The sequence below is a fragment of the Oncorhynchus masou genome, chromosome 30 (genome assembly GCF_036934945.1).
Source record: "Oncorhynchus masou masou isolate Uvic2021 chromosome 30, UVic_Omas_1.1, whole genome shotgun sequence".
Taxonomy (NCBI): domain Eukaryota; kingdom Metazoa; phylum Chordata; class Actinopteri; order Salmoniformes; family Salmonidae; genus Oncorhynchus; species Oncorhynchus masou.
The window spans coordinates 32,139,805-32,152,481 of NC_088241.1; the positions used below are offsets into that span (position 1 = coordinate 32,139,805).

The 12,677-nt window shown below is 40.0% G+C and overlaps 1 protein-coding gene across 1 annotated transcript; it reads right to left on the bottom strand.

Annotated features, from left to right (window-relative positions):
• Positions 1-1,069: 1,069 nt before the first annotated feature.
• Positions 1,070-9,818, bottom strand: LOC135522528 (inositol monophosphatase 1-like). The gene is made up of 9 exons (XM_064948874.1): positions 9,731-9,818; positions 9,245-9,342; positions 6,851-6,984; positions 6,456-6,560; positions 6,131-6,176; positions 5,895-6,003; positions 5,382-5,490; positions 4,963-5,114; positions 1,070-4,745 (listed from the first exon to the last, which is right to left on the bottom strand). Exons 2-9 carry the CDS (start codon positions 9,305-9,307, stop codon positions 4,627-4,629), a joined length of 837 nt encoding a protein of 278 aa, XP_064804946.1. The 5' UTR covers positions 9,308-9,342; positions 9,731-9,818; the 3' UTR covers positions 1,070-4,626.
• Between the last annotated feature and the right edge of the window lie 2,859 nt (positions 9,819-12,677).

Below are 12,677 nucleotides of genomic sequence, written 5' to 3' on the forward strand. Positions count from 1 at the left end.
CTGCCATTGATAAATACATTTTTGGACTTATAAATTAATTATAGCCAACGATTCTTTAATAATATAACTTACATGAAATTAGTTAAACTGTCTAACCCCATCAGAACCCAAAATATTAACTTTTGAAAAGGTGGAAGGCTATTGCCCCTTTAAAGTAAATAAGCAATCTACAACACTTTACAATTATGGTATGTATTACTATGGTAATACATATAAACTGAGTATACAAACAGGTGTTCACCTGCTCTTTCCATGGCATAGACTGACAAGGTGAATCCATGCGATCCCTTATTGATGTCACTTGTTAAATCCACTTCAATCAATGTTGATGAAAGGGAGGAGACAGGTTAGAGGTTAGAGAAGGCTTTTTAAGCCTCGAGACAATTGAGACATGGATTTTGTATGCCTTTGGAGGGGGTGTGGTAGTAGGTGCCGGGCACACTGGCTTGTGCCAAGAACTGCAACGCTGCTGGGTTTTGTACTTATTTCTAGAGGACATTTAGTAGGGCCCATGTTTAGACTGCTTCAGACACACAGCGTTGGATAACTCAACTGCATGCAACACACATGCCCATCTCTCCTGTTTGCTGTGCACAAAGAAGATTAACATCACTAACAGTTGGTGTGAATGTATGTTCTTTATAAAATAATGTATTGACCCTTGACAAAACATTCCAAAATAATTACATGTGAACCTACTTCAAAGAGATTATTATCAAGACCTTCTATCCTCAGGTTGTCTGTAAAACAAATTGTTTTTATCAGGCGACAGTTCAGGCAGACAATGTGATTCTTAGCCTTCCCCTGTGAAACTAACCATTGCTATATATTCTCATCTCTTGTGACTTTCCTGTTTGGGCATTGGCTTTTTTAAATGACCGATTTATGTTTTTTCCAATTTGCTGTTAGCACAGACAACAGCGACTACATAAGGAACAAAATACAAAAACACTATACCCATCAGTTATTCATAAAGAAATGTGTGGCAATATCATTATTAGTATAGAAATTAAATTGCTTTTTCTTTTTACTTCCCTCTTCATATAGCCTAAGAAAACATTACAGAACATCACTTCTCAAAACATGTCTTTATTTAGTCACTAAATCAAACAAAGCTACACTCATAGTAAGATATCTGCAATACTCTTTATGGCTTGTCAGGTACAGTGGGGCAAAAAAGTATTTAGTCGGCCATCAATTGTGCAAGTTCTCCCACTTAAAAAGATGAGAGAGGCCTGTAATTTTCATCATAGGTACACTTCAACTATGACAGACAAAATGAGGAAAAAAATCCAGAAAATCACATTGTAGGATTTTTTATGAATTTATTTGAAAATTAGTGGAAAATAAGTATTTGGTCACCTACAAACAAGCAAGATTTCTGGCTCTCACAGACCTGTTACTTCTTCTTTAAGAGGCTCCTCTGTCCTCCACTCGTTACCTGTATTAATGGCACCTGTTTGAACTTGTTATCAGTATAAAAGACACCTGTCCACAACCTCAAACAGTCACACTCCAAACTCCACTATGGCCAAGACCAAAGAGCTGTCAAAGGACACCAGAAACAAAATTGTAGACCTGCACCAGGCCGGGAAGACTGAATCTGCAATAGGTAAGCAGCTTGGTTTGAAAAAAATCAACTGTGGGAGCAATTAGTAGGAAATGAAAGACATACAAGACCACTGATAATCTCCCTCGATCTGGGGCTCCAAGCAAGATCTCACCCTGTGGGGTCAAAATGATTACAAGAACGGTGAGCAAAAATCCCAGAACCACACGGGGGGACCTAGTGAATGACCTGCAGAGAGCTGGGACCAAAGTAACAAAGCCTACCATCAGTAACACACTACCCCGCCAGGGACTCAAATCCTGCAGTGCCAGACGTGTCCCCCTGTTTAAGCCAGTACATGTCCAGGCCCGTCTGAAGTTTGCTAGAGAGCATTTGGATGATCCAAAAGAAGATTGGGAGAATGTCATATGGTCAGATCAAACCAAAATATAACTTTTTGGTAAAAACTCAACTCGTTGTGTTTGGAGGACAAAGAATGATGAGTTGCATCCAAAGAACACCATACCTACTGTGAAGCATGGGGGTGGAAACATCATGCTTTGGGGCTGTTTTCCTGCAAAGGGACCAGGACGACTGATCCGTGTAAAGGAAAGAATGAATGGGGCCATGTATCGTGAGATTTTGAGTGAAAACCTCCTTCCATCAGCAAGGGCATTGAAGATGAAACGTGGCTGGGTCTTTCAGCATGACAATGATCCCAAACACACCGCCTGGGCAACGAAGAAGTGGCTTCGTAAGAAGCATTTCAAGGTCCTGGAGTGGCCTAGCCAGTCTCCAGATCTCAACCCCATAGAAAATCTTTGGAGGGAGTTGAAAGTCCGTGTTGCCCAGCAACAGCCCAAAACATCACTGCTCTAGAGGAGATCTGCATGGAGGAATGGGCCAAAATACCAGCAACAGTGTGTGAAAACCTTGTGAAGACTTACAGAAAACGTTTGACCTCTGTTATATACCCTTTGTTGGCAATGACAAAGTATTGAGATAAACTTTTATTATTGAACAAATACTTATTTTCCACCATAATTTGAAAAATAAATTCATTAAAAATCCTACAATGTGATTTTCTGGATTTTTTTTTTCTCATTTTGTCTGTCATAGTTGAAGTGTACCTATGATGAAAATTACAGGCCTCTCATCTTTTTAAGTGGGAGAACTTGCACAATTGGTGGCTGACTAAATACTTTTTTGCCCCACTGTAGCTACCCAACATGTTATGTTCTCTGGGAGTGAGGCTTCAATGTATGGTCACTCCAAATATGAGAGGTTTGGAAAATAATAAATGTGGGTAACAAGTTATTTGCGAAAGCATTAACATATTATACCAATACCTGCAATAAATAAATATACCTCACAGTACATAACATATAAAGTATTTAGCACTGTAGTAGAGTAGGAAAATAATTAATTACAATTCAGATCTAAATAAATACAGATTTCCCTATATATTTTGTGGAAAGTCAATGGATGTCTGTAGCTCAAGATTCTAAATCAGTCAAGGAAGCTATATACTGCTGAGGTTTGTGTTATTTGTTCAAGTTATAATACAGTTACATAAAATATTAAACTTACACATGACCAAAAGTATGTGGAGAACCTGCTCGTTGAACATTTCATTCCAAAATCATGGCCATTAATATGAAGTTGTTCCCTCTTTGATGCTATAACAGCCTCCACTCAGCTGGGAAGGCTTTCCAGTAGATGTTGGAATATTTCAGCAGGGACTGGCTTCCATTCAGCTTAGTTAGGTCATGCACTGATGTTGGGCGATTAGGCCGGACTAGCAGTCTGCATTCCAATTCATCCCAAAGGTTTCAGATGGGGTTGATGTCAGGGCTCTGTGCAGGCCAGTTAAGTTTGACCACACTCATCTCGACAAACCATTTCTGACCCTGCCTTGTGCATGGGGGGCATTGTCATGCAGAAACAGGAAGCACAGAATTGTCTAGAATGTCATTGTATGCTGTAGCGGTAAGATTTCCATTTACTGGAACTAAGGGGCCTAGCCTGAACCATGAAAAACAGCCACAGACCATTATTCCTCTTCCACCAAACTTTACAGTTGGCATAAGGCATTGGTGCTGGTAGCGTTATCCTAGAATCCGCAAAACCCAGATTCGTCCATCGGATTGACAGATGGTGAAGCGTGATTCATCACTCCAGAGAACACATTTCCACTACTTCAGAGTCCAATGGCGGCGAGCTTTGCACCACTCTAGCCGACGCTTGGCATTGCGCATGGTGATCTGAAGCTAGTGTTGTGGCTGCTCTGCCATGGAAACCTATTTCATGATGCTCCCCTGACGAACAGTTCTTGTGCTGAAGTTGCTTCCAGAGGCAGTTTGGAACTCAGTAGTGAGTGTTGCAACTGAAGACAGATGATTTGTACGCGCTACGTGCTTCAGCGGTCCTGTTCTGTGAGCTTGTGTGGCCTACCACTTCGCGGCTGAGCCGTTGTTGCTCCTAGACGTTTCCACTTCACAATAACAGCAATTACAGTGACCTGGGCAGCTCTAGCGGAGCATAAATCTGACAAACTAACTTATTGGAAAGATGGCATCCTATGACAGTGCCACGTTGAAAGTCACTGAGCTCTTCAGTAAGGCCATTTTACTGCCAATGTTTGTCTATGGAGATTGCATGGCTGTGTGCTTGATTTTAAACACTTGTCAGCAATGAGTGTGGCTAAAATAAACAAATCCACAAATTTGAAGGTATGTCCACATACCTTTGGCCATGTGGTGTATGATTGAGACAGAAAATGACCAAATTTTCTAATCTTGTTCTCACTTAAATGCCCCCGAAAATGAGATACAAGTCAAAGCCCTTGAGGGGCAAACAGTCAATTAAATGAATAAAGTTGGTCTTCATTGATAGGTTTTCGCAAATCCACTGAGGTGCATTCAGAGAAAAGTTAATACCACCAGTTTAACAATTAAGGCGCAGAGAGGATCTTGACCTGACTAATCTAAACATGTGTATGTGTGTTCTGCTGGGTGCGCATGCACCTGCAGCCATGTGTCAGTCCCACTGTGCGTGCATGTGTGTGTGATGGTACTTTATCCCTCGATGTCGTCCCTTCCTACAGGGAATGCTTTTATCACCTGGGAGATGCGCTCTGCGATGGTTCTGCTGCTGGCAATGATCAGCCTCCTGGACATCAGGTCAAATGGGCCTCCTGGGTAGGACAACAATACAATAGATCCATGTAATAGCAGGTGTCCAGTACTCATTTGAACCTCATTGAGAACTTTAAGATGGTGAAAATATAATTAATAAGATCAATAAAATAATTTACTCAGGACTTGGAGGCCTTGATCATGTACCATCTACAATCCACATCACTTCTTCAGAAGCCCGCCACATCATGGTTACAACTATGTACAGTGAATCACCTGAGATGTCCATGATGACACCCCCAGCCTCTCTAATGATGGCAGCTCCTCCAGCCATGTCCCAGCAGTGTATGCCCATGTGGTAGTAGGCATCAGCCGCTCCGCACGCCACCAGGCACATGTTGACTGCCGCACTACCCGGCGAGCGAATGCTACGGGAGCAACATTTGCTTGTTAGCCTCATATATATCTAAACCACTGTAAGTCAAACATCATCACGTGTGGCTCAATGGGTAGAGCATGGCACTTGCACCTTTGATGCACTACTGTAAGTCGATTTGGATAAAAACGTCTGCTAAATGGTATAAATTATTATAATATAACATCTCTCTTTCTGTGGCCTTATTAATGTTTGAAGCATTACAAGCTCACAATATTGAGATGATGTTTAAACAGAGAGTGTGGGAAGTAATGTTTACCCGTGCACAGGGATGGTGAGGATTGTCTCGATGTTGCCCATCATGGTTTTGAAGTGCTCTGGATCCTTCTTAAAGCCCATCTCTGTCAGGACCAAGGACTTGGTGATGTCTACACAGAGTGTCATGAGTTATGACTACTCATTGAATCATTACACAACAAACTAGCATAACGCTAACCAAGCTAATTCTCATACAATAAAATTAGATACAATTAATCTGTATATCTTCCTCGTGTTATCATGATCAATTGATTCCTAATAGCTGTTATGACAGACCATTTTGAAGGCACAACGCTCAAATTAAGAGAAATGATGATGTAGGATCAGTTTAACTGACCTTTTAGATCATAATGACGAAGATTACATGGACGGGGGGACCAGACCCTAGATCAGCACTACTACTCTAGAATGCTTTATGAATACCAGCCCTGATGTTTGGTACTTGGTGAATGACTCTACCTAGTTGATATTATCTCAATTGGCTCAGCCAGACAGACAAGGCTGTACAACATACCTTCCTGCCCAGACACTTTGATGGGTTCTCCATTACAGAATGACCCTTTCCCCTTCCGTGCTGTGTACATCTTGCCCTCTTGGCAGCTGTAGACAATGCCAAACTCTATCTGAGTCAAAGACATAGCATAGAGAAGGTTGACTTAAAATGCAAAGTCAAAACCTGCTGAGTTCCTGCTACTCAGTTATTACTGTCTTGTAAATCTCATGACATTGCCAAACACAGAAAACCTTTACCTCTTTCTTCACAGCAAAACCAATCGACATAGAGACAAAGGGGAATCTGAGGTAAAAGAAAAGAGAAAATGTGTTAAGGTATTAAATAAGTGAACTCCTAAAGGAACTAAGCACATAAAAATAAATTTATATTAAAATCCTTGAGGTCACTCCAGGAAAAATCTTGTTAAAAATAGCCATTTTAATATGAAGCTACCTATGCCAAAAAAAAAAACATGATTGATGTAGGAGGCTATAGCTTCTTTGGTTATGAGGACATTAGATAATATGTTAGGCTATAAAAGGGGGCATGTTTGCAATACAGAACTGTAACATTGTGCAGCACCTGTGGACAAAGTTGGTGGTCCCATCAATGGGGTCGATGATCCAGGTGGGATTATCAGTTAGGTTGCTAGTTGCTCCCGCCGCTACAGACTCTTCACCTATAAAACTGGTGAAAGAAGAATTCAAGAGAAGATCGTGGATAATGAATATCAGCGACAGAAGCACAGTACCACACCTTTCAGGCACTTAGGAACCAGACCTGGATCAAATGCAAACAATTGAGGTGTGCTTGATTTATCTTGACCTGCATGCAAAGCTGGCAAAATGTGCACTTTTGGGACTAATGAATTGGGTTCCATTATACCACGCAAGCTAAATCAATTTCAAGCATTTTAGTTATGCATTTGACCCAAGTCTGCTGGGAACAATGTAAAGATCTGCAGTGAGCTACTGTACCTGTGTGTGGGGAACTTCTCCTTGATGGAGGAGATGATGAGCTGCTCCACCTTCTGGTCGGTCTCAGTGACCAGGTCCACAGGAGAGCTCTTCTGCATGATGGAGATGTCCTTCTGCAACGCTTCTTGGATCATCTGACAGAGAGAGATGAAAAAGAGAGAGTGTCAGCCAGCTAGTCACATGAGGGATTAAATAATTGTTTGAATCAAATTTTATTGGTTAGCAGATGTTATTGCGAGTGTAGTGAAATGCTTATGCTTCTAGTTCCGACAGTGCAACAATTAATCTAACAATTCCACAACAACTACCTAATATGCACAAATCTAAGTAAAGGAATGGAATAAAAATATGTAAATATATGGATGAGTAATGACAAAGTGGCATAGGCAAGATGCAATAGATGTTGTAAAATCCATACGAAATGAGTAATGCAAGATATGTAAACATTATTAAAGTGACTAGTGTTCCATTTATTAAAGTGGCCAATGATTTCAAATCTGTATGTAGGCAGCAGCCTCTCTGTATTAATAATGGCTGTTCAACAGTCCAATGGCTTTGAGATAGAAGCCGTCTTTCTGTCCCAGGTTTGATGCACCTGTACGGACCTCGCCTTCTGGATGGTAGCGAGGTGAACAGGCAGTGGCTCGGGTGGTTGTTGTCCTTGATGATCTTTTTGGACTAACTGTGACATCAGGTGCTGTAGGTGTCCTGGAGGGCAGGTAGTTTGCCCCTGGTGATGCGTTGTGCAGACCGCACCACCCTCTGGAGAGCCCTGCCGTTTGTGGGCGGTGCAGTTGCCGTACCAGGCGGTGATACAGCCCGACAGGATGCTCTCAAATGCTCTCAAACCTTCAAAGGTTTGTGATGGTTTTAGGTGACAACTCACCTCTTCCACCACCAATTTTTAGCACCCACTTTGGCGATGACAGATCACTGTTTCATTACTGAAACGTTTTCATTATAACGGTTTATATGAGCACAGCACCCTCATGAGAGTAAGATAGACTACAAGGCATTGATAGACCATAAGGCAGGTTTCCCACGGGCTGAATTTGGTCCGCAGGTGATTTTATTTGGCCCCCCAAGTTTTCTAGGCATAAAAATAAATTATGGAAATTCTTGTACAATTCTTGTAAAAACAAGCAAATCAGCTCCAAGTGATATTAATTTAGGACATCTGTTCCAAAGTACTCCCATGCATAATAGAGTTAAAGTATTCACACCCCTTGACTTTTTCACATTTTGTTGTGTTACAGCCTGAATTTAAAATGGATTAAATAGATTTTCTTTGGTCACTGGCCTTCACATAATACCCCATTAATGACATAGTGAAATTATATTTTTTGAAATATTTACAAATTAATTAAAAATGAAAAGCTGAAAAGTCTTGAGTCAATAAGTATTCAACCGCTTTATGGCAAGACTAAATAAGTTCAGGAGTTAAGATGTGTATGGAGTCACTGTGTACAATAATAGTGTTTAACATGATTTTTGAATGACTACCTCGTCTCTTTACCCGACACATACAATTATCTGCACGGTCCCTCAGTCGACAAGTGAATTTCAAACACAGATTCAACCACAAAGACCAGGGAGATTTTCCATTGCCTTGCAAAGTAGGGCACCTACTGGTAGAATACAGAATACAAATATTCCAAAACATGCATCGTGTTTGCAACAAGGCACACAAGTAATACTGTACAAAGTGTTATGTTTGAGGCAAATCACTAATCACTAACTAAAAAAACACATTAAAACTACTTGAAAATCTATGGGAAGACCTGCAAATGGTTGTGTAGCATTGATCAACAACCAATTTTACAGAGCTTGAAGAATTTTGAAAAAAAAACAAATGGGTAAATATTGCACAATCCAGGTGTGGAAAACTTAGAGATTTACCCATAAAGACTCAGTTGTAATCACTGCTAAAGGTGCTTCTACAAAGTATTGACTCAGTGGTCTGAATACTTATGTAAATGAGTTATTTCTGTATTTCATATTCAATACATTTGCGAACATTTCTAAAAAACATGTTTTCACTTTGTCATTATGGGGTATTGTGTGTAGATGGGTGATTAAAAATGTATATTTTGAATTCAGGCTGTAACACAACAACATGTGGAATAAATCAAGAGGTATGAATACTTTCTGAAAGCACTTTATGTGATCGTGTACAAATGTAAGCGAGGTTTGAAATTATTATTATTTAGTATAATATTCTATCTGTTTGGGCTTCTTGCGGTCAATTTGCAGTCTACAAATTATTTGTAATTATGTTATGGCCCACTGACTATCCGGTCAAGAAAAAAAATCGGAATCTAGTTGATGATCCCTGACATAACGTAATATTATTCACTGTAACCTAGCTAGTAGTGTATAATGCTGTTTTCTCACCTTCCCAGCCTCTTTGGTCACCTCAAGGCAGTGGTCCATGCACTCTTTCCAAGGGTCTGCCATGATGACGACAACCTAAACAAACAAGTAACAACACCCTATAGGAGAATTATATTCAAACCGGAGCTGGATTTCCCAAAAGCATTGTAGCACTAAAATCGTATTAATTCAATTGAAACTAAAATGAACAAAATATTATATTAGTACTACGATGCTTTTCAGGAAACCCAGCCCTGGAGAATAATTTGCAAGAGGTTAACAAATGATTCTACCTAAATAGAAAAATAAATAATCAACGTCGAAAATGTTACACATAACCAAGCTAACGTTAGCTAGCCAGCTGACAGGCTATGAGGTCTTCCCGGGATTGATCACTAGCTAAATCAGCAAGGATACACAACAGCTAGCTAGTGACCAGATAACCGCCCTATAAATTGTAACAACAATCGATTTGCCAGCAAAGACCGTTTGAAAACCGAAACTTACTGTATTGTTTCCCTTTTCTAACCTCTGCACTACTATTCTGCCAGCAGCACAAATTATGACATCATTTTCCTATAGCAATGACAAAACCTTCAAAATAAAAGCCAGCACTTGAATACCGTTGTAATATCATTAGCTGATTAAAAGGATATTGCAATTTAATTATTGGCCGCTTTTATTTTGGCATCAAGAAAGGCAATTAGGAATTTATGAAAACGGATTTAAACATATGTTTAAAAAAAAATACAATGTTGACACTGGTATGTTGAGAATATTGGGATGTAGAGAAAAAAACTTTACTACCTGTATCAGCTAAGTGGGATGGGAAATACTCAGTAGGGTCTCTACTAACCAAATAGGGGACAGAGAAAAGCCAGCAGCAGGCAATGCAGCATGGTCCCCCTCAAAAACAAAAAATATGTGGTTAGTAAAGACCCTACTGAGTATTTACCAAACCCACTCAGACAGTTAGAAAAAAAAGAGACAGTTAGAAAAAAAAGTATATCAACAACCCAATATGTATTACAGTGTATTGAGGGCTGTAAAAAGTAGTAGGTTTCAGTCTTAGTCCTGTATTGACACTTTGGCCGTTTGATGGTTTGTCTGAGGGCATATCAGGATTTCATATAAGTGTCCGGATTAGTGTCCTGCTCCTTGAAAGCAGCAGCCTAGCCTTTAGCTCAGTGCAGATGTTGCCTGTAATCCATGGCTTCTGGTTGGCTTCTGGTTGGGATATGTACGTACGGTCACTGTGGGGACGACGTCCTCAATGCACTTATTGATGAAGCCGGTGACTGCGGTGGTAAACTCCTCAATGCCATTGGATGAATCACGGAACATATTCCAGTCTGTGCTAGAAAAACAGTCTTGTATAGCGTACCATCCGCCACAACGGACCACTTCCATATTGAGCAAGTAACTGGTACTTCCTGCTTTAGATTTAGCTTGTAAGCAGGAATCAGGAGGATAGAGATATGGTCAGATTTGCCATCTCTGTGTGTGGAGTAAAGGTTGTCTAGAATTTTTTTTTTTTTTACACGTGACATGCTGGTAGAAACTAGGTGGAATAGATTAAGTTTGCCTGCATTAATACATCCTCACGGTGATAGGCGTCCCGCTAGGGGGGCAACTTTAGGTGAAACAGGAGGATGCAATTCAAATAAATAATCATAGAAATTATGGATATTAAATATTTATGTACATACAAGTGTCTTATTGGTTGAAAGCTTAAATTCTTGTTAGTCTAATTGCACTGTCCGATTTACAGTAGTTAATACAGCGAAAGCATGCTATGCGATTGTTTGAGGATGGCGATCAAATATTTTTCCACTGGCACAGGTTTCATAAATTCACAAATAGCGATAAAATATTCACTTACTTGTTGAAAATCTTCCTCTGATTAGTCATCCAAAGGGTCCCAGCTATAACATGTAGTGTCGTTTTGTTAGATAAAATCCTTCTTTATATCCCAAAAAGTCAGTTGAGATGGCACCATCAATTGAGTAATCCACTCGTTTCAAAAAGTCAAAATACATTTCTATTTACTACTCAGATACCCTAAAATGTAATCTATAATATTTCTTATGGAAAGAAGTATGTTCAATAGGAAACCGATTTTAGCAGGTGCATCTTGTCTTCATGGCGCGCCCAAACACGAATTTCCAAGACTGTGTCCCTGTACTAAAACTGATATTTCTTATTCGTTTTGGAAGTTACAAACCTGACACCTTGGAAATGGACTGCTGACACCCCGTGGAAGCCATAGGAATTGCATCCTGGGAACTGGAATTCAGTATGCCCCTAAACTTTCCATTGTAAGAGCATGGCTTCTCAACAACAACTAAACACTCAGGTTGGTTTTTCTTTGGATTTTCTCCTACCATAGCTATAATGTTATAGTCTCCTACATTATTTTAACATTTCTACAAACTTCAAAGTGTTTTATTTCCAATGGTACCAATTGGAAAAAGGCCTGAGGAACAGGCAGTTTACTTTGGGCACGTTAGTCAGGCGGAAATTGAGAAAAAAGGGCCTAGCCCTAAGTTAAAGTTCCCGGCTACTCGGAGCGCCACTTCTTGATGAGCATTTTCTTGTTTGCTTATGGCCTTATAAAGCTTGTTGAGTGCGGTCTTAGTGCCAGCATCGATGTGTGGTGGTATATAGACGGCTATGAATACCATAGATGAGAACTCTCTTGGTAGATAGCTTATGTTATTAAAGGGAAATTCCTTAAATATACATAATTGGTTTAAAAATACCAGTATTTATGTAAACTTTAAAACTTACAATAATGCTGGTATTAATAATAATTGTATCTGTATTTGTTTCCTATGTGGCTGCAATCCTGTGCAACAACAAAAATCGATATTCCCAGGCTAAGCGTTTTTGCAGGGTGACTCTTGTTTTGAAGAAAATAAATCCGTGTTTGCACTGTCAGCATAATGATCTGCTGCCAGCAGAGTGGGTAATTCCAGACTAGAAAAGGCAAAACGAGAGGGTTTTACCCCCCGGAATCTGTCCATGAAAAGAATACCAAGAAGTCAATGAGAGTGTCAAATTTGGTCAACAAAAATGTAATTGCTAATTTGCTGTGTGAGGCTTATTTGATCGAATAGAAGTTGTGTAGTGGTTAGGTTGTTAGGAATGCACTGGTATAAGTGGACGCACGTGGCATTTCGGCAAAAATATTACAAACATGAATTCAGAGTCGTGCTGTTGTTTACAAGCGTGTCTGCCGTCTCATTGGCCAGAGAATGATCCCATCTGATCCCGCCTGCTTTCCATGTATTGCCATTGTTAGTCGCGTGATCTTGTCAATATAATATCAACTCTTAGGTAATACCACAGGTAGAATAATGAGCCAGACTTTTAGCCAGATGTTATAAACCTGAAGCATCCGGTTGGCAATTCCATTCCCCGCCAAATATGGTGATGAGAAGAAACCCAGTAG

Coding starts and splice junctions, on each gene's coding strand:
- LOC135522528 (XM_064948874.1), bottom strand. CDS start 9,307: ATGGCAGACCCTTGGAAAGAGTGCATGGACCACTGCCTTGAGGTGACC. Junction 5,491..5,894: donor CAAAGTGTCTGGGCAGGAAG/GTATGTTGTACA, acceptor CACTCTGTGTAG/ACATCACCAAGTCCTTGGTC. Junction 5,115..5,381: donor CTCACCATCCCTGTGCACGG/GTAAACATTACT, acceptor TTGCTCCCGTAG/CATTCGCTCGCCGGGTAGTG.